The following is a 25,202-nucleotide window of genomic DNA, read 5'->3' on the forward strand; positions in this document are numbered from 1 at the left end:
AGTTTTGTGATGTGTCTGGACTCCGGCCTAAACTTTTAGGCTGGAGGTTTTAGTGTATTGCAGAGTGGCTGACTCCTCCCTTTTTTCCTTGCGGTCAGCCAGCCACTTCCATCTGCTACATTGTTTTAGCTCCCTCTACCATTTTCTTCCTGTGTTGTCCATGTTTTACTGCTGACGCCCTGCTTCATCCCACGCTTCGGTGTGGGTGAGCGCGTATTTTTCAATGATTGTTCCCCGTGTTTTATGTTCCGTTTTATGTAAATGTTCTGAGTTTTTTTTTTCTTGACACCCGTCTCACTATGATACTGAACGGGCGCTGAAGACCTTGCTGTCGTGCGCCCACAAAACCCCTCTACTACTACTGCCACCTTCAGAATTTGAAATAGAGTATTCATGTCAACATTGTCAAAAGCTTTCTCTAAGTCTACAAATGCTAGAAACGTTGGTTTGCCTTTCCTTAATCTTTCTTCTAAGATAAGTCGTAAGGTCAGTATTGCCTGACGTGTTCCAACATTTCTACTAAATCCAAACTGATCTTCCCCGAGGTCGGCTTCTACCAGTTTTTCCATTCATCTGTAAAGAATTCACGTTAGTATTTTGCAGCTGTGACTTATTAAACTGATAGTTCGGTAATTTTCACATCTGTCAACACCTGCTTTCTTTGGGATAGGAATTATTATATTCTTCTTGAAGTCTGAGGGTATTTCGCCTGTCTCATACATCTTGCTCACCAGATGGTAGAGTTTTGTCAGGACTGGCTCTCCAAAGGCCGTCAGAAGTTGTAATGGAGTGTTGTATACTCCCGGGGCCTTGTTTCGACTCAGGTCTTTCAGTGCTCTGTCCAACTCTTCACGCAGTATCGTATCTCCCATTTCATCTTCATCTACCTCCTCTTCCATTTCCATAATATTGTCCTCAAGTACATCGCCCTTTTATAGATACTCTATATACTCCTTCCACCTTTCTGCTTTCCCTTCTTTGCTTGGAACTGGGTTTCCATCTGAGCTCTTTATATTCATACAAGTGGCTCCCTTTTCTCCAAAGGTCTCTTTAATTTTCCTAGTGAGATAAGCCTCTACATCCTTACATTTGTCCTCTAGCCATCCCTGGTTAGCCATTTTGCACTTCCTGTCAATCTCATTTTCGAGACGTTTGTATTCCTTTCTGCCTGCTTCATTTACTGCATTTTTATATTTTCTCCTTTCATCAATTAAATTCAATATTTCTTCTGTTACCCAAGGATTTCTACTAGCCCTCGTCTTTTAACCTACTTGATCATCTGCTGCCTTCACTACTTCATCCCTCAGAGCTACCCATTCTTCTTCTAATGTACTTCTTTCCCCCATTCCTGTCAATTGTTCCCTTATGCTTTCCCTGAAACTCTGTACAATCTCTGGTTCTCGTGCTACAGACGCGAAATTTAACCGACATGAAGAAGATGCTGTCATATGCAAATTTTTAGCTTTTCAGACCATTCACACAAGGTGCTGACATGAGGAACGTTTCCGACCGATTTCTCATACACAAACAGCAGTTGACCGGCGTTGCCTGGTGAAACGTTGTTGTGATGCCTCGTGTAAGGAGGAGAAATGCGTACCATGACGTTTCCGACTTTGATGAAGGTCGAATTGTAGCCTATCGCGATTGCGGTTTATCGTATCGTGACATTGTTGCTCGCGTTGGTCGAGATCCAATGACTGATAACAGAATATGGAATCGGTGGGTTCAGGAGGGTAATACGGAACGCCGTACTGGATCCCAACGGCCTCGTATCACTAGCAGTCGAGATGACAGGCATCCTATCCGCATGGCTGTAACGGATCGTGCAGCCACGTCTCGATCCCTGAGCCAACAGATGGGGACGTTTGCAAGGCAACAACCATCTGCACGAACAGTTCGACGACGTTTGCAGCAGCATGGAATATCAGCTCGGAGACCACGGCTGCGGTTACCCTTGGCGCTGCATCACAGACAGAAGCGCCTGCGATGGTGTACTCAACGACGAACCTGGGTGCACGAATGGCAAAACGTCATTTTTTCGGATGAATCCATGTTCTGTTTACAGCATCATGATGGTCGGATCCGTGTTCGGCGACATCGCGGTGAACGCACATTGGAAGCGTGTATTCGTCATCGCCATACTGGCGTATCACCCGGCGTGATGGTATGGGGTGCCATTGGTTACACGTCTCGGTCACGTCTTGTTCGCATTGACGGCACTCTGAACGGTGGACGTTACATTTTAGACGTGTTACGACCTGTGGCTCTACCCTTCATTCGATCCTTGCGAAACCCCTCATTTCTGCAGGATAATGCACGACCGCATGTTGCAGGTCCTGTACGGGCCTTTCTGGATACAGAAAATGTTCGACAACTGCCCTCGTCAACACATTCTCCAGATCTCTCACCAACTGAAAACGTCTGGTCAATGGTGACCGAGCAACTGGCTCGTCACATTACGCCAGTCACTATTCTTGATAAACTGTGGTATCATGTTGAAGCTGCATGGGCAGCTGTACTTGTACACGCCATCCAAGCTCTGTTTGACTCAATGCCCAGGCGTATCAAGGCCTTTATTACGGCCAGAGGTGGTTGTTCTGGGTACTGATTTCTCAGGATCTGTGCACCCAAATTGTGTGAAAATGTAATCACATGTCAGTTCTAGTATAATATATTTGTCCAATGAATACCCGTTTATCATCTGCATTTCTTCTTGGTGTAGCAATTTTAATGACCAGTAGTGTAGTTTTACTTTAATTTGATACAAAAGGGATTCTATTTTACTTGCGTTTGCAAAAATACTAAGTTACTTTATACTGGATTTCTTTTCTATTTCTTTTTACATTGTTTCCCTTCAGTATACTTGCTACTATTGAAGTAATGCTGTCACAGTGGGACTTTGTTTTCTTTTTTTATGAAATTTGGCTTTTGGGTTTGGGTCTTATATTGGGTTTTGGGTACTATTTTTATATTTTCATCTTTGCGTCAAAAGGAAGTGGCGTTATATCCAGATTGTCCCACTCCTCAATGGCGATTCGCCATAGATCCCTCAGAATGCTTGGTGGGTCACGTTGTCCATATAAAGCTCTTTTCAATCTATTCCAAGAACGTTTGATAGTGTTCATGTGTGGAGAACATGCTGGCCACGCTAGTCGAGCGATGTTGTTAAGCTGAAGGAAGTCATTCACAAGATGTGCACGATGGGGGCGCGAATAGTCGTCCATAAGACGAATGCCTCGCCAATAAGCTGGTGATATGGTTGCACTACCGGTCGGAGGATGGCATTCACATATCGTACAGCCGTTATGGCTTCTTCCGTGACCACCAGCGGCATACGTCGACCCCACATAATGACACCCCAAAACAGTAGGGAACTTCCACCTTGCAGCACTCACTGGACAGTGTGTCTAAGGCATTCAGCCTCACCGGGTTGCTTCCAAGCATGTCTCTGATGATTGTCTGGTTGAACGCATATACGACACTCATTGGTGAAGAGAACGTGATGCCAGTCCTGAGCGGTGCATTCAGCATGTTGTTGGGCCCATCTGTACCCCGCTGCATGGTGTCGTGGTTACAAATATGGATCTCGTCATGGATGTTGGAAGTGAAGTTGCGCATCATGCAGCCTATTGACTGGTTAGTTGGTTAGTTTGTGGAGGCTGAAGGGACCAAAGGCCACAGTCCCTTTTTCCACGATCATGAAAACCCACAAGGAATAAAAACGAGCAATGGAAGTAACAAGGGATGATACAGAACAAGAAAGACATAGACAAAGACCAGGAAAGAGGAATTAAAAAGAACACACAGAGTGTTACAGTGGTTGGCCGACCATGGTAACAAAAAAAGAAAACGACAACCACCAAGAGACACACTAAAAACCCCAATCTAAAACCGTAGGCTAAGGCCAGACTCAACACAAAAAGAACACAAATCCTCTGATCGAGCAATAAAAGCCCTCTGCGCGAATAAAACTCAAAACTAAGTCCGGCATTGCAGCTTCATCTGTTAAAAGTGCAGAGAGCATATCAGGCAACACAAATGTCTGCCTGAGTGCAGTTAAAAGCGGACAGTCCAACAAAATGTGGACCACCGTCAACGCTGACCCACAGCTACGGAGAGGTGAGTCCTTGCGGCGCAATAAATCAGTGCGTCAGCCAGGTGTGGCCAATGCGTAGCCCGCAGAGTACAACGGATTGCTCCCGAGAGGACCACAAGGAGGAGCGCCACACACCGGTAGTCTCCTTGATGTCTCGAAATTTGTTGGGGAAAGGCAGGTACCAAGTACCTTCGGCCACAAAACTGACTGGAAATCACACTCTAAAAGGCCAATCCCCAGGGATGGTGCACTGAAGCCAATTTGGCCTACTTGTCAACGTGTTTATTACCCGGGATGTCGACATGATCTGGGGTCCACACACAAAAACCACAGAGCGGCAGTAACAGGCAAGAGTGTGGATGGACTCCTGGATAGCCACCACCAGACAAGAGCGAGGAAAACATTGGTCGATAGCTGTAGAATCCTACAGTCTGGCGAGAAAGGGGAATGGGAGGTGGGACACATGGTGTATTGGGATGGGATGGACAGCCACAATCTCGCCATATGAGTCTGGAAGCACAGCAGGAAGACATGTGGCCAAACTTGGCAACACTTAAAGCACCACATCGGGGAGGGATATATGGCTTGACATCACAGCGGTAGACCATCATCTTCACCTTCTCTGGTAATGTGTCACCCTCGAAGGCCAAGTTGAAAGACTTAAGCTTTTATGGGGTGTGATAGAAACAGAAACATCCTCCAGCTTGTAACAAGCGAGTAATGCCCGTGACTGGGCAGAGGATGCTGTTTTGATCAAGGCTGACCCAGATCGCAATTTGGACATGTCGTCCACCTCCCCAAACTTGTCTTCTACATGCTCTACAAAGAACTGAGGCTTCATGGGCGCAAAGGATTCCCCACCAGCTCTCGTACATACTAGCTACCAGGGCGAATTAGCTTCGTTGCCATCCTTAGCCTTTCGTTCCTCCCATGCTGTGGCCAGGGAGGGAAACGACTTGGGATCATAAGTGTTTGCATTAAATTGAGCCCTTGAACGCTTAGAGACTGCTGTCGGCTTGCCACCAGCAAGAGAAGATGTGCCACACTTCATTGCGTGTCATCTGTCCTGATGCCAAGTACTCCAACCAAGGCCCTCCCTCGGACGCCACCCAGCCGCAGCAAGGGCCACCTGGCAGGACGGCCATTGCCGGGAGTCCTGATGCCCCAGAGAGATAGACATCTACTGCTTGGCATACGTGGGCATTTAACGGCGCAGGCACCAGCAGAGTGTTCCCTGTGTTTTCAGGGAGCTACAACCAACACGCTACATGGCAGCCCCACCACAACAGACTGGCTACCGTGCTGGATATCAGGTGGAAAAAAGTCCTGGTCGTCGTCGGTGCAGAAAGCGATACAGCATAGTGGATGGCGGAAACTGCACCCAGGAATGTATCCTCGCCCAAGAGATGGAGAGTGAGCGGGACTGCAATGCGAGGACGAGAAAGGGGGCTAAAGATCTCAATGCCTGATGGACACGATGCACCATGTAAGGCGCCCTACCACAGTCGGCTCGCTCTTCGGAAAAATTTGAAGTATGGTGGTCAAACCCTACAGGCGACCATCACATAAAGGCCGAAACGTGGGAGACTCCTTTTAGCTGCCTCTTACAACAGGCAGGAAAACTGCGGGCCTATCCTAACCCCAGACCCACCGGGGGAGGGGGGGGGGGGGGAGGGTCATCCTACTGCGCACAGTTTGAGTCATAACACGACATTCTGTGGCTGCACGAAAAGCATTATTCTGCTGTCAGGGTTCCTCCGGGCCATAATCCGTAGGTAGCAGTCATCCACTGCAATAGTAGCCCTTGAGCGGCCTGAGCGAGACATGTCATTGATAGTTCCTGTCTCTGTATTCCCTCCATGTCCGAACAACAACGCTTTGTTTCACTCTGAGATACCTGGACACTTCCGTTGTTGAGAGCCCTTCCTGGCACAAAGTAACAATACGGATGCGATCAAACCATGTTATTGACCGTCTAGGCATGACTGAACTACAGACAACACGAGCTGTGTACTCCTCCCTGATGGAATGACTGGAACTGATCGGCTGTCGGAACCCCTCTATCTAATTGACGCTGCTCATGCATGATTGTTTACATCTTTGGGCGGATTTAGTGACATCTCTGAACAGTCAAAGGGACTGTGTCTGTGATACAATATTCACAGTCAACGTCTGTCTTCAGGAGTTCTGGGAACCGGGGCGATGCAAAACTTTTTTTGATGTGTGCAGCACAGTACGCACGTAGTTTCTTTGTTAGGTAACTTTGCAGTTGTTGGTGTGACGACAGCCACCTCATTTAACACTTCTTTGAGGCAAACGGCAGTATTCGTTCTTGTTGAGCAGTAGTATTCTGTTCATAGCCCTGTATGTAATAATTATTCTACGTTGTGCTGCGTTCGAAACTAACGCCCTTGGGTGTGGTTTTCACATAGGGTGGTAAAAGTATCAGCTGTCACTTGTCTGATTCAGATTTCTTTTATTGATGGACATCGTTTATAAGGTATTTCCTTACTTTTAGTTCTGTAAGTATAGCTACTACAGGATCAGTTTCTTGGAGCCTTTTAATTAAGATTTGCATTTCTCTTTCATCTGTCTGCTGGTGTAAACAGTACTGTAACTAATTAATGTTCGAAAGGTATTTGGTTGCTTGTAGTCTTCGATATTGTCGAAGAATTACGTAGTTCTCCTTTCGGACCGCACTCATTTCGCTGTGATCGTGTCTTCGATAAATGTTTTCAAACGTGGACATACTGTCACAGATGGAACCCCCGAACATGATGGCACTTCTACTACAATTATTTCAGTCATTGATCGAATATGCACTTTATTATGATCAGTGTCGGGCAAAATTTATTCGAACTTCGAAAAACGAATACTAGACAGAATTATTATTCGTTATTCATGAACAAAAATAAAAATGAAGTTCTTCAGGAAAGCTGCAAAGTGTACTCAGTTATATTTTCATTCACCGGTCTCATACTTAATTTGACAAGAACATCGTCAGAAACTCAGGAATTTACACTGTGGAATACACAGAGTGTGAGAATTTGGATATTTTTTGTGTTTGTTATCAAATTAAAATTGCTGCAAGAAATAGAAATATAAATTTCAGTCTTCGCTTTTTTGTGCATGTATGTAGACGTGTTATTCTTGCGCTAGACAAAATTTCATTTTACTGTAATATCTGTTAAAATTCATCTTTGTAACGTTTTTATAAATACATCGTCAAAAATACTGTCCAAAAAATTCGGCATTTAGAAGTATCTCTGTACCATCAATATGGCACGTAGTTGAGTCAGTTTTTTGTTTGATTGTCTACGGCAGTTCAACGAATATGTGGAAGAATCCTTGTAAATTAAATGTTTCATTCATGTAAGGAAGTACTTTATAAACGATGTCCATCAATAAAAGAAATCTGGATCAGACAAGTGACAGCTGATACTTTTACCACCCTATGTGAAAACCACGCCCAAGGGCGTTAGTTTCGAACGCAGCACAACGTAGAATAATTATTACATATAGGGCTATGAACAGAATACTACTGCTCAACAAAAACGAATACTGTGACATCTGTTGAAATTCAACTTTATAATGTTTTTATAAATACATCGTCAAAAATACAGTCCTAAAAATTCGGCATTTAGAAGTATCTCTGTACCATAAATATAGCACGTAGTTGAGTCTGTTTTTTGTTTGATTGTCTACAGCAGTTCAACGAATATGTGGAAGAATCCTTGTAAATTTAATGTTTCATTCATGTAATAAATTTTATGGTTTTACTTCATTTTTACGAAAAGTTGCAATTCTTTCAACACGTTTAGCAAAGGGCGTTTATCTGCAGTGAGAATGTTTCATGCTATGCTGTATCTCACCTAATACATGTTTAGTTGTCTTCAAATACTCACTCAGTGCTGTACGGTTGGAATTTAAATTGCATGTTCAAACGCTCTTCTGGCTCGGCTACTGTACGTTTTCTGACAATTTGCTTTGTATACTTCTGAATTACTCTATTTGGCCATAAGCAGAATCTCTGTGTTTTTGTGCACGTCTAAGGGAACTGCTACTCCAAAATGCGACTTTTCGTCATGGGAAAAATTGGGCTGTTATACGAAATTTATTTGTTTGTGTGTTGTACCGTGTATTTTCTACTGGACTGTGTCTGTTGTGATTCGTCCGTTTAAAATTTTTCTTTATGTTTCTTCGTAATTGTTCCCTAGTGTTCTCTTTTGGATTTTCTGTAGGCTTAATTGTGTAGGTCTTTCTTGGTCAATTAGTGGTAACTATAACATTCCGTTTAAAATAAATATACCTTTTCTTGTGTTGGGTTGGATGATTGGTATTATTTCCAGTAACTATTCCTGAAAATTTTGGCTTTTTGAAGACTTAAAAAATATATTTCCCATTCTATCTACTAATAGAAAAATCGAGAAAATTAATGCAACTCTCAGTTTCATGTTCAACTGTGAATGCAATTTTTGGGTGAATTTGATTTACTTTGTCTGTAGCTTCATTTATATCCTATGTGTGTCCACTAAATAAAACTATATTAACATCAACATAGCATTGATAATACAGTATTATATCAGGAAATTTGTCAAAAACGTAAAATTTCCAACTCATTAACGTAAAGGGCTGACACGGTGCTTGATAAACTATTATCCATCGCTAAGCTCTCTCTGTCCTTTGGCAAATTTGTCCATTAAATGTAACGAATCTGAGATCAAGGCTAAATCGCAAAACAGCTCGACGGTCTCACTTACCGACACGGTTTCATACTCTAGTAAATTACGATTAAGTATATCTTTTTTTTTCAGTTGGCATATTCGTGAACATATTTGTGACATCCCAAGAAGCGAAAATTGCATCCTCGGAGGAAAGTGGATACTATTTTTAATGGTGAAAGTCGTGCCAAATTTGTACACGCTTTCAAGTTTCTTATCAATTTTGTAATTTAACTCGCATTTGTGAAATTCGATAAAGATTTGTATTAGAAGTTTAAGTTGCGATCTCTTAAATATAATTTCAGTTTTAACATTAACGTAACATTGTTTGACTTTTATGGTGGCTTTCTTCGTAGTGATATTTGCAAAGTCTCAAAGTACTAATGGCTCTCATAATTAAAAACAAAAGGTTTTTTGTAACTTTCGGTAGCCGGACGAGGGAAACGTCAGATTTTGATATTTTAAAGATACAAGTTGCTCGTCTGAAAGGACACAATTATAATACGAAAACGCTAATAAAATGTTAGTTAACTGCCATTATCCTTCGTCAATTATCTTCGCGCTGATTGCAACCAAATATTAGTCCTCAAATACAAATTGTTTTTGATAGAAGCAGTTAGGTTCGGTATACTGTCATTTTAAATTAAACATCGATGCTTTTGATGACTTACTGTATCAACTAAATAATTGTACGGCGTCTGGTAGATTACGCTAAGACGTTATTCTCAATACTTACAGACAGAATAGAAGAATAATAATTAAAAGTTTTTGTCTTCTGCTTTAGAAATAAAAATTATCTAAGATATTATCTCCTACGCCTGTCACATGTATATAAATTAATTCTTTGCCGTTACTCGTTGTATTTATTTCACACAGAATTTTTCTTTTCCATTAAGAGGTCTGTTGCAATGGCTGTATCGTATAAATCACTCACGGCTGATTCTAACCAGGATCCTACTTTCCACCGATATCGGGAGACACAGGATGGTGTGGTGGTGTGTTGGGGCTTATGGGCGCTCAACATCGAGGTCATCAGCGCCCTGACACACATTAAAAGTAACGAATGTGGACAGACCTAAGAAAACTAAAGCACACACTCAAAGAAAGCAGGAAAAGAAGGAAAATGCTACATAAGAAAGTAAAACCTAAGGAAAGGGGAAACATAGCAACAAGAATGTCACAGGAAATTGTTATTGGCTGGCCACTTACATAAAATATGGGCGAGCTTGTCACACAGTGAGCAAATTAAAATCCTCTCCCTAAAATCTTTGTAAAATCATTTGACAGGGCACAGAACTTTAAAACTTTAACCACATTCGTCCGAGTGTTGCCTAAAAGAGATGGCAGGTCCACTGGCAAGTCAGCCGCGACCCGCTGGTCAGAAAATAAAACGCAATCCAATAAAACGTGGCGCACAGTGACCTGGACGCCGCAAGCACCACAAATCGGAGGGTCCTCTCGCTGGAGCAGGAAGCCGGGCGTCATAGGGCTGTGGCCTATTCGAAGCCGAGTGAGGAGAACCTCGTCCCGTCGATGGGGCTGAAAGGAAGTACACCACACACGCGTTGTGGGCTTGACTATACGGAGCTTATTGTCAGTCACTTCCAGCCACTCATCCTCCCACCGACGCATGACCCGTGAGCTCAACAGCGAGGTGAGTTCGTGCAAGGGGATAGCACACTGAGATACTTGTGGGGCGAGACACGCCTCCTTGGCTGCGAGATCTGCCCTTTCATTCCCAGCAATGCCAACATGCCCCGGAACCCAGCAGAAAGCTACAACCTTCCCCAGTCGCTGTAGTCGGAGGAGGGCATCCTGGATGGTCTGGACAATTTTGTCTGCCGGATACAAACGTTGCAAAGAGTGAAGGGCACTGAGTGAATCGGAACAGACAAGAAATTTAGGAGAGGAAGAATGTCTCATGTGCTCCAGTGCCCGCAAGATCGCAAACAATTCTGCATCAAAGACAGTAAAAGTCTGAGGCAGTCGGACCTTGAGGACACGATATGGAAAAACAACTGAGCAACCAACAGAATCCCCTTCTTTCGACCCATCCGTAAAAACAGCTACATAGTCGTGGTGCTCAGATAAAATGGCAGAAAATGCTGCATTAAAAACGGTGGCAGGAGTGCAATCTCTCTTGTACTGCAATAAATCTAAAATCACTCCGGGCCTCTTCAGTAACCAGGGTGGCAGGCGGTTAAAACCTGGGATTTGGGGTTGTACAGACTCCACACCGAGGGACTCTAGTACACGTTGCACACGGATCCCAAACGGCAACGTAGCCCAGGGACGGCGGGAAAAAAGGCGGTCCAGAGGTGGATGGGCAACAAGATGGTGAGCAGGCGATGTGGGAGCTGCAAGAAACTTACAAGCCTGGCGCACCAGCAGGAGCTGCCGCCGGATGGTAAGTGGCAGTTCGCCAGCCTCAGCACAGAGGCTGGGTACGGGACTGGTCCTATAAGCACCCATGGCCAGTCGGATCCCAGCATGGTGAACAGCGTCAAGGATCCGCAAATAAGATGGCCTCGCTGACCCCTTATACTGTGCACCCATAGTCCAGCCGTGAACGCACAAAAGCTCCATAAAACTGTAGGAGACGCGCCCTGTCCGCGCCCCAAGACCTGTGGCTGAGGCACTTGAGGATGTTCAGTGCCTTCAGCGTTCTGGCTTTCAAGTCACGTAGGTGTGGCAGCCATGACAACCTGGAGTCAAAAATTAGGCCCAGAAACCGCACTGTGTCTCTAAAATGTAGGACAGTATCCCCCATATGCAAGGAAGGCAAAGTAAAAAGATGACGAGAACGATTAGAATGAACACTTATCGGCAGAAAACCGAAAACCCGTCTTTGCAGCCCACTCCTCTAACCGCCGCACTGTTAGCTGCAACTGACGGCTCACGGTTGCAACACTGGAGGAGGAACAGAAAACAGCAAAGTCGTCCACAAATAAGGAGCACTGTACTGGACTCCTCACTGTAGACGTTATACTGTTGATGGCTATGGCAAAGAGGGTAACGCTTAAAACACTGCATTGGGGGACACCGTTCTCTTGCTCAAAGCAATCAGACAGTGTGTTACCAACGCGGGTCCGAAAAAACCGCTGAGACAGGAAAGACCGAATGAAAATCGGGAGGCGGCCACGAAAGCCCCATTGACGCATTTGTGCAAGAATACAGTGTCTCCAAGTAGTATCATATGCCTTACTGATGTCAAAGAAGATACCGATACAGTGATGCTGACGGAGAAAAGCCTGCTGAATAGCCGCCTCTAGGAGGGTCAGGTTGTCGACCGTGGACCGAAATGTTCGGAATCCACACTGAAAGCGGCTAAGGAGCTGTCTGGTCTCTAACAGCCAGACCAGACGCCGGTTAACCATCCGTTCCAGGGTCTTTCCGACACCGAGCGAGGTGGCGCAGTGGTTAGCACACTGGACTCGCATTCGGGAGGACGACGGTTCAATCCCGTCTACAGCCATCCTGATTTAGGTTTTCCGTGATTTCCCTAAATCGTTTCAGGCAAATGCCGGGATGGTTCCTTTGAAAGGGCACGGCCGATTTCCTTTCCAATCCTTCCCCAATCCGAGCTTGCGCTCCGTCTCTAATGACTTCGTTGTCGACGGGACGTTAAACAGAAACCCCACCACCACCATCTTTCCGACACAGCTTGTCAAGGCGATACTACGATAACTACCGGGACATGTGCGGTCCTTTCCTGGTTTGAGGAGAGGGATGAGAATTGCCTCCCTCCACGAGGTAGGGAACACTCCTGTCTGCCATATGAGATTAAAACATTCGAGGAGGATTTCCTTTGACGCCGCTGGCAGATGTCGAAGCATGGAGTACCGGATGCGGTCGTAACCTGGTGCAGTGTCAGAAGTCTCAGTAAGTGCCGATTCAAGTTCCCACATGGAGAAAGGGGAATTGTAGGCCTCAGAACTGTTCGACCGAAAGACCAAGGTCGCTCTTTCGACAGTCGCACGGTAGCGACGAAACGCTGGATCCTGATTTGCAGTGCCAATACTTTGTGCAAAATGCTCTGCCAGCGTCTGAGCAATGGCTCTGGGTGTCGTTTGGAGGCATCCCTGGTTCAGGACAGCAGCTATTGGTAAACGGCTATGTTTACCGGAAATCCTCTTGTGGAACAAGTGGAACGGTTGATGGAGTCCAGGAACTCATGCCATGACCTTTTCTTGCTCTCTTTAATGACACGGCGTGCCCTGGCTCTCGCGATTCGAAAGGCGGTAAGATTGACCGCTGTTGGGCGGCATTTAAATCGGCGAAGAGCCGCACGCCTGTCCCGGATGGCTGAACGGCACTCTTCTGTCCACCAAGGCACAAGGCGCCGCTTAAGAGTACCAGAAGACTGTGGTATGGACAGGTCAGCAGCATGATGGACCACAAGCGTGATGTGATCCACCCATTCCTGTACGTTATTGTGGCCATCAAAGACAGCCAACCGAGTGAACAGTGGCCAGTTAGCCCTGCCAATCATCCACGATGGTGGCCGCTGCTCCAGCGTCTAAGGTCATTGCATCCAGAGGGGGTAAACAAAGGGAGCAAACGGTAAGCCTCTGAGGTGAATGAATTTCAACTGCAACTGCTTGCAGGTCAGTATCCAGGGGGAGAGCAGAGGAGTGGTGGTCATTATTGACAAACACGGCGACTCCGCCTTTGGCCCTTTCTCCAGTCAGGTCATCTTTGCGATATGACGTATAGCCCCTTAGTACAGGAGCATCAGATGGTTTTAAATGCGTTTCCTGTAAACACAAGCACAGGGGGCGTTGCCGTGCTAGGAGGTTCAGTTCCTCCACATGTGCCCGGAATCCATTCATGTTCCACTGTATAATGGGAGCCATCTATCAGGGTGGGAGTACCTTCATTCTCACTTTCTGTCGGGGAGGAGAGCCCACAACAGGTGGAGGCTCAGTTTTGGGGCGAGATGATTGCCCCAGTCTGACATCAACCTCCATCGCCTCAGAAGAGAAGACGAGAGAGACGTCAGAGAGAATGACATCCACATCACGAGACTGTATAACTGCAGTCTCCTGTAGTGGGCGAGTCTACACCTTTGTCTTTGGCTTCGATGTTCTGGCCTGAGGTGGCATTGGAGCCAAAACCTCAGAAGCAGTAGGGGGTGTAGCAGCGCTGGGCAGTGCACAAGACTGGACCCGGGAAGGGGCAGGAAGTTCCATGATGTCAGCTATCACGGCCTGGTCAGAAGGCCGGGGGGGAGCAGCAGGCTTCACAGGAACGGCAGCAGCACACGTACATTGACAAGCGCAGGTGCTAGTGCTGACAGTAGCAACCTCCGTTTGTGTAGCGGCATCGGTTTTCAAGACTGGTTGTTTGAGAACAGAAGAAAAGGAAGCAGCGAACGTGGGCGGCTGCATGGACTTGTAGATTTTCTTCGCCTCACCATACGGGATGCGTTTTGTAGTTTATAGTTCCTGGACCTTCCGTTCCTCAAGGAAAACTCTGCATTCCCTACTCCACACAGGGTGATCCCCAGAGCAGTTGACACACTTGGGAGGAGAGGAGCAACCAACTCCCTCATGGGCGGCTTTACCAGAATTCCCGCAAGTGGCTTCCCCTCTACAGCCGAGAGTAGTGTGTCCAAAGTGTTGGCATTTAAAACACCGCATGGGGTTGGGGTAATAAGGCCGTACACTGAGACGTAGGAAACCTGTCCTCTTTTAACCGCTCTCAGGCGTGATTTTAATCTCCTGGGTGACTTAACCTCTCTTTTAGGTGACAATGTCTCTATGGCAGATCGGGTTTTAAGTTTTATTCGCGCAAGCGGCTTTTATAGGTCCATTTAAATTTTTTTTTAACATCACCCTCTTTTGAGCTGTATCTTTTAATTAGTTTTGTGTTGTAATTCGACTCCACCCTAAACTTTTAGGCTGGAGGTTTTACCGTGTTGCAGAGTGGCTGGCTCATCCTATTATTTTCGTGATCAGCCAGCCACAGTCCTCTGCTGTGCAGTTTTAATTCCGTCTGCCTTCGTTCTCTATGTTGTTTTTGTTGCTGTGCTCTGTTTTCCGTGTTGTCTTACAATGGACCATGGGGCTTTTCTTCCCCCGAAATTTTTCTTTTAGTGCTTCGCCTGACTGGTGGATAGTTTCACTGTGCTCTGTGTTTTTATGAAACAAGGGACCGATGACCTTTGTAGTTTGGTCCCTTAAATCTTTAACCCAACCAACCAACCTGCCTCCACATGCTCTGGAAATTTGGTGCTGTTAAATGTAAGGATAAATGAGTCAGTCTTTATGAGAGTACCATCCACCCGTTTCATAATGTGTTGCACGTCGACAATTCCTTCCCGGGATCATTCAGCCTTCAGTTCGTCTTGGGGAATGTCAACGAGATCTCTGCAAGTTACAACACCCTTGCTGTAGTTCAAGGTGTTGTGAAATTCAGTCTCTATCGCAAACTCCCCAAGAAATTGTGCCTTCTGAAGGTTCTGGACTTGCTGGAAGCTAGATGTTTCAACCAACAAGGTGCCATTTCGCAAGTGCTTTACAGATTTTAATGTGCCAGCAATACCTTCTAAGCCCTTCTGTATATAAAATGGCGAAACTTTTTCAAAACTCCCGTCTTTTCATTTAATTATGAAAAACACATTCTGCGAAGCAGCATGCGTTCTGTTACTACTACCTGAATCAGGAGGACTGTCTACGCGAACCCTCTTGTTGGATTGGGTGTTAGAACCCACCAGCAGTCCACCCTTTCCGCTGGCAGGAGAAGAATAAAAGTTCGAGGGTTCCATCTCGGTCCCACGAGCAGCTAGGGAACTAGAAGTCCACCTAGACAGAGCCCCGCGTGCCTAGGTAAGCCTTATACAACTGGGGTGCGGCAGGTGCCCCAGAGGTTGCCCGCTTGCGACTGTTCCACCCCAACAGCCATGCATCTTATAGGCGCACAGCACACCGTAAGATTGAGGGTTTTTTATAGAGGTTTACCTTCCTCGCAATCCAGGCGGTCAAGCCAAGATTACCATTCCCCGCAGCACACAACATTCCACCGCCGCGCCATGCGGTGGTCGCTGAAGCATGTCCGGGGGTTACGGTGACAGGAGACTGGCGGCGCTGACCAGTCCCCAGCACAGGACCCCGGGGTCGCCAAGCCCGTACTCAGCAAATGAATGCTGAGCCCCTGGGGGGGGGGGGGGGAGACACAGGGAAAGGCTGTATTCATGTAGGGTCTCCAGCCGCAACATATCGTCATCTGGACACAATATTCCGGCGGTCCACCTGGCCGCCATGGCCGCCATCTTCGGGTGAGTAGGCCGTCGCAGTAACTCGCCTGAACAGAAATTAAACACTTTGTTTTTAGTGTCATGTGTGTCTATGCAGGCGCGTCGCATTTGCGACTCGCCGTGTACAGGTATCAGGTAGTGGTTTTAACAATATTTATTGACAATATATTTACATTTGTAGGGCCAGGCGTCCTTGGGCCTCAGGGGCCCTTAGCCGACCTACTGTGGTGTCCGCTTTACTACTACATTACAGTTGGTTCAGTGTAATTCTTCTTCCTCTTTTAGTATACACCTGGTTATTTTGAACCTTTGGCCTGTTCTTGGGTGAACAATGCCTACTTCAACTAGTTGCGGAAGGGTGTTTCTGAGTTGGTCTATTTTGTTGCTCCAACGGCGGGGTAAGGAGGTGTCCTTCTGCTGGGTGCCTGGTCATGTAGGAATATGGGGCAATGAACAGGCCGATCGGGCTGCCAAGGAGGCCTGCAGAGAGCAGGATGTGGTCCAGTGTTCTATTCCCTTGTAGTCTGTTATTTCTGCACTCCCCAAGAAGTGCATGGAGTTGTGGGGGGAAGAATGGCTGGCGGTGACGGCCAATAAACTGCGGTTGGTGAAGTCAACAACTCGGCCGTGGCGTTCCCCCTGCCGGGTGCTCAGGCGGGAAGAAGTGACCCTCACGCGTCTTCTTATTGGGCACTGTCCTCTCACACATTGCTTTCTATTAAGACGGGAGGATCTTCGGATTTGTGATGCTTGTGGTGTGCACATCTCTGTCCGCCACATTTTGATAGACTGCATTTTATACCGTGATGCAAGGGCAGAAGCACAAGTTGATGGGGATCTGCCCTGTGTTTTAGCTAATGATGAGACGTGTGTGTCTAGGGTTTTAAAGTTTTGTGATGTGTCGGGACTCTGGCTTAAACTTTTAGGCTAGAGGTTTTAGTGTATTGCAAAGTGACTGGCTCCTCCCTTTTTCCTTGCGGTCAGCGAGCCATTACCATCTGCTATATTGTTTTAGCTTTCTCTACCACTTTCTTCCTGGGTTGTCGATGTTTTACTGCTGGCGGCATGCTTTGTCCCACGCTTCGGTGTGGGTCGGCACATATTTTTCCAAACTAGTTTCCTGTGTCTTACATTCTGTTTTACCTTATTGTTCTGAGTCTTTTCTTGACACCCATCTAAATCTGTTACTGAGCAGGCGCTGTAGACCTTACCATCGTTCGCCCTTAAAACCCTCTCCATCCATCCATCACATTGGTGTAAAGTTTGGTTGCTTTCTTTTTGATTGCTTCCTTTAGGGTGTCCATTTGTGATGCTTCGTGGAGTGCTTAAGTGCTCTCCCAGGGTGGGGCGTGCAGTATCCATCGGAATACCTTGTTTTGGACTACTTGCAGTGACTGTATTTGTGTCTTGGCTATTCCCCATGCTGTGCTTCCGTACAGGAGTGCTGGGAGAACTGTTACCTTATATAGTCTAAGTTTTGTGTCGTGGTTCAGGTCATTGCTTAGGAAGAGGGGGGTTAAGGCCTTGGTCATCTGGGTACACTTCCGCTTCTTGTCCTGGATGTGTACTTTGAAGAAGAGGCTGGCCTTTAGTTCTACACCCAAGTACCTAACTGATGGTGTCCATGGGATTCTACGACCGAGGACCTGTATTGGTTCCAGTCGTGGCCTTTTCTTGCAGAAGTACACCATCTTGGTCTTCTCCGCGTTGAATGATACCTTGTTGGTTCTGCACCAGGAGACGACCTCGTCCATCTGGCGTTGTGGTCTGTTTCTGTTCGCGAAGTGTTGGCGGCCGCTCGTATAGAGGGCCGTGTCGTCTGCATACTGCGCGAGTCGGACGTTGTTGGCTCGTGGTAGGTCGTTAATGAAGACGTTGAAGAGCTTCGGCGAAAGGACAGAGCCTTGTGGGATACCAGCTGCGAGTGTCTTCGTGCTGGACTGCTTCTTCTCTACGGCAAGTACGATGCGGCGGTCCTTCAGGTAATCCACGACGAGGTGTATGTAGCAATAGGGAATTGAAGTTTGGGTCGTCAGCTTATGGATTAGTTTTTCGTGCCACACTCGATCGTACGCCTTGTGCCAATCTAGGAAGGCGGCCGCGGTGGCGAAAGAGACGTTGTAGTGGTCGGCGATGTGTTCCACCACTCTCAGGACCTGTAGCTCTGCCGACAGTTTCCGCTGGAATCCGAATTGTTCGGATCTTATGGTGTCATCTTCTGTCACCGGTTGTTGGATTCGCTTGAGGATGACTCTCTCAAATATTTTGCTGAGTGTGCTCAGTAGGCGTATAGGCTGGTAGCTCGTCGGGAAATGCACAGGACCTGTAGCTCTGCCGACAGTTTCCGCTGGAATCCGAATTGTTCGGATCTTATGGTGTCATCTTCTGTCAGCGGTTGTTGGATTCGCTTGAGGATGACTCTCTCAAATATTTTGCTGAGTGTGCTCAGTAGGCTTATAGGCTGGTAGCTCGTCGGGAAATGCAGGTCCTTTCCTGGCTTAGGGAGTGGGATGATCCTAGTGGTTTTCCATTTCTGCGGAAAATGGTTGTTGAAGACAGCTGTTGAAGATACGCGTTAGTAGCACGAGGGGTTTTCGTGGTAGCTCCTTTAGGTGTGCGGTCCGTTCCTGGTGCAGATGTCCCCTTCCGTTTCTGTATTATTTTCTTCACCTCTCTAGGGGTTGTGAGAAGTGGCTGGGTTGTTGCGGGGCGGCCCAAGAAATCTTGTGTGAACTGTGTTATGGCGTTTTCTTGCTGTCTTTCTGCTTCGTTGTTCATATTGTGGCAGGCTGTTTTGTTCTTCAGCGAAGGCTTCTGCAATTTGTAGTGGGTCGTATGTGAGTCCCTGGTTCTGTTCTCTTTTCCTTGTGTTTCCTTTCCTTTTTTAGTGCGTTTCTTCACCCCTTGTTTTGCCTCTGTATGTGAGGATTTGGAACTGCGTCAGGTCTGTGTCTTTTAGCCGTTCTCCTTGTTCGCTGTCCGTCTTCGTCCCTTCACCGCATGTGTTCCTGTTTCTATGCGTTTGGGCGCTGATGGCCATGCTGTTTAGCGCCCGAAAACCTCAAACCACACACACACACACACACACACACACACACACAGTGGTTCGTCTGGATTGCGCGTTTTGGTTCCTTGGGGGAGCGGATGTCTTTGACCAGGTCCCACTCCCGTTTTTGCTGGAGGTGGAACTGGTCCATCGTGTCCTCCCATTGTTCGCATCTCCATTCTTTCAGTCGGTTCCTCAGTTCACGTTGTAGCCTGTTCATGGTTCCCCTGTCGCCTGGGTTTCTGAATTGTTGCCACCTGTGTCGGTATCTGTTTTTGTGATGGCATAGTTCCTGTAGAAGAGGGGGCAGCTCAGTTGCGTGTGGTGTCGTTGCTATTGTAGTTGCCGTGGCTCTTCGTGACGCCGCGGTGATCTTCTCTGTCAGATAGTTGATTGCCATCGAGATTTCTTCTACGGATCGTAGGGACAAGGTGGGGCAGACTGAGTTATTCAGCGATCTTCTGTACGCTTCCCAGTCGACGTTCCTGGTTGTCCATTGCTCGTTGGATAGTTCCACCCGCCGTAGAGAGATCAGCGCGGGTAGATCGGAAGAGAGGTCATTCAGTGCTGTTAGCTTGAACTCTGCTGGTACGTTCTTCGTTATCACGATATGTAGAACGTCTGGATTGTGACTATCGAATATTGGGATGTAGGTCGGCTCGTCTGGTGCGTGAACGTCGAGCTCTAGTTCTTCTGCGATGGCCAGCAGTCTGTTATCGTTCCTGTTATTCACGCGTGAATTCCAGTTCCGGTGTTTGCAGTTCAGGTCTCCTCCTATGAGCGCTGCAGAGGAGAGCCTTGTTATTCCCTATATGTCTTGTTGGACTAGTTCCGCTCGTGGGGGTGGGGAGGTACGCTGCTGCGAATGTAATGTTTCCTGCGTTTGTGCGTACGGTTTCTGCCGTGGCTTCGATGTGGTTTCGTCGTGGTAGGTCTTCCATATGGTGAATAAGGGAGCGCCTGACGAAGACAGCTGTGCCCCCTCCTCTTCTGAGCTGTCGGTCGGTCCGATAGGCGTACATGTTCCGGAGTTTGAAAGACTCATTCCCGTGGAGGTGCGTTTCATCACCATTAGGACGTCGACTTTGTGGGCCGCGATGAACTGTTCGACTTCGATTTTCTTCTCTCTCAATCCGTCGGCGTTCCATATCGTCGCTGTAAAGTCCCTTGTTTTGGTGTGATGAGCCATCTATTCAAAGAGGGACAGTATTCCTTCTGCTAGTGCCAGTATCTTGCTGAAGGGTGTCGGTGGCGGTTTGTATTTTGGTGCCTGTTTGGCGGATTTTTGTTAGGGTGTCTGGTTTGAGGAACGTCTTGAAGAGTGTCGATATCTGTTTGACGGCATCTCCAATGGATCTTGTTGTTGCTGGTTCGCCCTGCACTGCTTGTGTCGCTGGTCTTCCCCACGCATTCGTGCGGGCCGGTGGTCGCTGCCGAAGTGGTGGAAAGTTCTGTGTAGAATTCGCTGGTGGTGGGGGAGCGCTTGTCGATGTGGTCATTGCAGGTCGGTGGTCGGGCTGCCTCCCTCTGAGGTTTACTGCTGGGCGGAATGGTTTCAGAGCTCGTTGGAATTCAGGGCCGCGGAAGTTTGCGGAGTGTCTTTTCGTCCCACACAGAGCGCAAGTGTAAGGCTCTGCTGGGCTCAGTTTGCACTTGGCTGATGAGTGAGGTCCGGCGCACTTGACGCACCTCGCCGGTAGCCGGCAGTAGCGACTGTTTGGCGTAGTCTCTGGCAGTTATTGCGCTGTGGCGGCCCATCGCGAGGCTCGTAATTCTCTATCCGCACTCTTTGATCAGTATGAACCTTTCCTCGTAGATGGCGTCCGATTTCTTCCCCTTGGGGAGGGATATGACGTATACTGACATGGGGACCAGCTTCTTGGTGTTCTCGTCCCGTTGGCTGTACTGGTGGATATCCTTGATTTCGTAGCCTCTCTTCAGTAACACGTTGACGATTGTCTGGGGTGGAACGGTTTCTGGTATTCCTTTTATTACCACTTTCAGGTTTCTATCTTCCAGCAGTTGATGTGTGTAGCAATGCATGTTGTTGTGCTCCAGAACTGCATTAGCCTTGTGGTAGTATCGAAGTGGTAGTATCGAAGTGGTATCGTATGTGATCACCTTTGTAAATTGCTCTCAGTTCTCTGATGATGTTCTTTTTCAGTTCCGCGTTGAGGAGTAGGTAGTCTTTGGTGTGGTACACTACTAGTGGTGGCAGCTTGTTCGTGTTTGCTGCCGTCGTTGGCGTCGGTTGTGACGTGGCTTTTCTGTGCGTTCCGCGAGTTCCGCGTAGACGTTGCTGACGGGAAAGTTGAAGGGTTGCGTGTTGGTTTTCGCCCTCTTTCAGATGTGTCCGGTGATGTGGTTCCCTTCTTGCGTCGTCGTTTATTGGTAACTACTTGGAAGCCGTCGTCTTCCATCTTGTCCGGTACATCTTGTCCTGTTGTGGGTGGGTCGCACACCATTTGTGTGTCTTCACTTTCTGAGTCGGCGTCCGAGGCGCCGGCCGACGATTCTTCCGAGGACGACCGCACTGGTCGGCCGTCGTCTTCCGAGTCGCTGGCGTGGCGTCCCTGTCTCGTCGTCTTTGCTGTTGACTCTTTGCGTAGCCGCGCCCGACGTAGAATGTCGAGGATTTGCTGGTGTTCTTCCACCAGGAGGTCGGCCATATGCAGATTCAACCTGCACTGTGGTACGTCGAGTGAAGCATCTGCATGAAGGGATGCGGCGTCCAGTATCGTGATTCCTTGGTCCGGTGGTTCTTCCAGTGAAGAAGTGGCACCTGGTGGCGGGGAAGGGGCCGCGGATTCTCGCATGTCCCGCCGCAGCCGGAGCCCTGACCGTGAAACTGCACTACGCTAACAAATCTAGTTCAGGTTAATCCTGAACAGTCTCTCACCCTAGTTCGCCCTACGCTTAGCGCACGTCAATTTTGCTTTTTTACGCTCGCAAACGCACGGTTTGATCGTAGTGAGTCGCAGCGAGGCGCTGTGAGTAACGCAGTACTCACGCTACGGCTGCTGCACTGCACTGCACTGCAAATCTCTGCTGACATCAACCAGGAGTGAAACAGGCTAAGCAGCGAAGCTGCTGTTCCTGTGTGGACCTCAATAACGATTTCTGGCCTCACGGGTGGGATTGGTCTATGTGAGCGGCTGCGTGGGAGCTGACGCTTCGTCGAAATCGTCATCGGGGCTGCGGAAGAAACTACTCCCGCAGCAGATCGCCCCCTGATTCTCGGATGTGCGACAGCCAGGTGAGATGCCTTTCCAGCGTCACACCGAGGTATTTGCCGGACGGTGACCACGGGATGGGGCCTCCCGAGATCGTGACAGGCGGCAGGGCAGGATACAGTCGTCTCCGAGTGAAGACGACCGCCTGGCTCTTGGCGGCGTTAAATTTGAGTCTCCACTTGGTGGACCACGCCTCCAGGACGTCGCACGCTAGTTGCAGTCGGCGGTGCATCGCGACCACATTCATGCTGCGGGTGAACAGCGCAGTGTCGTCGGCATAAAGAGCCAACTCCACGCGCGGTGCGTCAGCGGTGTACAACAGGGGACTGAGAACCGTCCCCTGCGGTATCCCCGCACGAATCGGCCGGTCGGTGGAGGTGCCGCCGGCAGCCCGGACGTGGAAGGGGCGGCCCGCGAGGTGAGACCGCAGCAGAATGGCGTGTCACGTCGGGACCCCATATACAAGGAGCTTGTACACGAGGCCCTCGTGCCACACACAGTCGAACGCCTTGGAGATGTCGAGGAGCACCGCCCCAATGTACTCCCGCGTCTCCAGCGCCCGCGTCGCCTGTTCCACCAGGCGTAGTAGCTGTTGTGTGGTCAAGTGGCCCCTCCGGAACCCGAACTGCTCCTCCGGAAGAGCCCTTCAGCAGTGACGTGGCGCAACAGGCGCTCCACGATCTTGGGAGCAGGTTGATCGGCCGGTAGTGCTCTGCATGGCGCGAATCCTTGCCGGCCTTGGGGATAGCCACCACTTCCGCGTTTCCACGCGGAAGGGAAGGTCCCAGAGCGGAGAACGCAGTTGAAGGTGTCCGCCAGCGATTGATGTACTTCCGGCGGCAGTAACTTCAGGACGTGGTTCGTGACACCATGGGAGCCACCCGTTTTCCTGGGGTTTTCCATGAGACGAACGTGGTCGGCATCGAAGACGTCCGCGATGGGGTGGAAGTTGTCGGCGAACACGTCGGCGAGGGCATTGGCCTTGGCGTCCGGGGCACACACAACCTCGCCACCAACCTGGAGTGGAGGAACCCGCTGATGGCGGCGGAGGAAGCACTTGGCGGTTCGCCAGGCACTCCCATCGGTCGTGTCCAGGGTGGCCACAAGACCAGCCCAGTCACAGTTCTATTGTTCATCAATAGCGGCCCGGATTTTGCGCCGTGCCCTATTGAGGCGGCGCTTGGTCGCAGGCTGGCGAGTGAGCTGCCACTCACGAAAAGACGGTTCTTGGCCATGATAGCCTCCAAGATATGCGGCAGAAGCTGCCGTGACATCTCGCGAGGCCTCCGCGGTTGTCTGGGAGACGCAGCTGCAGCAGCGCTGAGAGTGTGCCGCGTGAAGAACGCCAGCGCAGCATTGAAGTCGAGCACGTCGGACTGGCCTCTGGTTGGAAAGAAGGTGTCGCCATACAGACCCAGGACGACAGCGCCGTGATGTTGGGTGACGCGAAGAAAGTGCCACCCACTGACTTTGGTGACGCGTGAGTTCCATTGCGGGCTCTTGGCATTCAAGTCGCCCGCAATGAATAGCTTCCCACGCAGCATCAGCAGTGCATCGAAGTCGGCCTCCAGGAGGTGGCCCCTCGGTGGCCTGTAGACTGCGATGAAGGTAATGACCCCCGCCGTGGTGGTGACAGCCACCCCAGTGGCCTAAACCGTAGCAAGAGGCGACATCTGGATTTCGTGGTTCTTCAGCGATCTCTTCACGTAAACAGCGGTGCCACCCCCATGGGTGGGCCGGTCGGTACAGTAGCAGCGGTACTTCGCCACCCTGACGTCCACACCAGGTTTCAGGAACGTCTCGCAAACGAGACAAATGTCTATTGCCTCGTTGCGGAGGAATTGGCGGAATTCCCCTTGTTGGGGAACCAAGCTGTGTGCATTAAAACCGCAGACTGTGAGCCCATGGACATGCGAATTATCCATGGCGGGCAGCAGGAACAACGCCGGCTTGGAGGGCGGACGTGACGAGCTCAGCCGCATCGTGAGCTGTGGGGGCCTCTGGGGCAGCCTCCATGGCAGGAACAGCAGGTTGGGGAGGGACCGCAGGGGGCGGTCGCCGCAGCGGCGCAGCCGGAGGGGCGGACTGTTGCCGCGCCAATGGGGCAGCAGTGGTCGGCCGTTCCGCCGCGGGGGCGGACCGGCGCGGTCCTCGGCGGCGCCTGCGGGGGGCGGTAGCTTGTTCGGTAGGCGTGGGTGCAGAGGCAGCAGCCGCCTCGGTCGAGGCAGGCCGCTGCTGTGCAGCGCTATCGGAGGCAACAGGCTGCTGGGGGGAGGGGGCGGGCGCTCCTCCGTTGGCGGCATCAGCGAAGCTGGTGTGAGGCTGCACCTTGCGGGAAGGGGCAGCCCGGCCACGGTGCTGATGTCGGCCATGCTGAAGGGCCGGACACCCTCGGTAGCTCGCGACGTGCGCGCCGTTGCAGTTGCAGCACGTCGGTTATCTCCTCTCGTGGGAGTGTGCACTCCTTGCTCTGATGCTGGGCCCCACACTTGATGCAGCGGGTCTGCATCGAGCAGTAGCGAGACACATGGTCGAGTCATTGGCAAGAGAAGCACTGGGCCCTCTTGCCTTTGGCCCGCAGTGGTTCCACTTTGACGTCGACCCGCCCTACCTGCCGCACCTGAAAGATCTTGCGATTTTCCAGGTTGTCGACAAGAACGACGTGGTAGAGCGGCACGGGGCGGTGGGTGCGTGGGGAGTTCATGAGCCCCGTGTGGCGGATGCCGAAGCCCGTGTCCTCCAGTTCTTCACGGAGGTAATCCGCCCCCAAACTGGAGGGGGAGGCGGCGGAACACCACCTTCAACAGCTTGAGCGGTTCCGACGGGTTCGTGTAGCAGTGGAGGCCAT

General features: G+C 49.3%; 2 protein-coding genes across 2 annotated transcripts in view; one reads left to right on the plus strand and one right to left on the minus strand.

Annotated features, from left to right (window-relative positions):
* Window positions 1-25,202, plus strand: part of LOC126203596 (synaptotagmin-5-like) — a 273,387-nt gene that overhangs the window by 109,378 nt on the left and 138,807 nt on the right. The window lies entirely within an intron of this gene.
* LOC126204309 (uncharacterized) lies at window positions 21,239-24,657 on the minus strand. The gene is made up of 2 exons (XM_049938695.1): window positions 24,318-24,657; window positions 21,239-21,957 (listed from the first exon to the last, which is right to left on the minus strand). The coding sequence occupies exons 1-2, from the start codon at window positions 24,655-24,657 to the stop codon at window positions 21,239-21,241; spliced, it is 1,059 nt and encodes a 352-aa protein (XP_049794652.1).

This window comes from Schistocerca nitens, chromosome 9 (genome assembly GCF_023898315.1).
Source record: "Schistocerca nitens isolate TAMUIC-IGC-003100 chromosome 9, iqSchNite1.1, whole genome shotgun sequence".
In the NCBI taxonomy this organism is placed as follows: Eukaryota; Metazoa; Arthropoda; class Insecta; order Orthoptera; family Acrididae; genus Schistocerca; species Schistocerca nitens.

Excerpts from the sequence above, each read along its gene's own strand:
- LOC126204309 (XM_049938695.1), bottom strand. The coding sequence starts at position 24,657 with ATGCCGCCAACGGAGGAGCGCCCGCCCCCTCCCCCCAGCAGCCTGTTG. Across the intron at positions 21,958-24,317 it reads GATGCGGCTGAGCTCGTCAC|GGCTCCGGCTGCGGCGGGAC; the intron begins GTCCGCCCTCCA and ends TTTCACGGTCAG.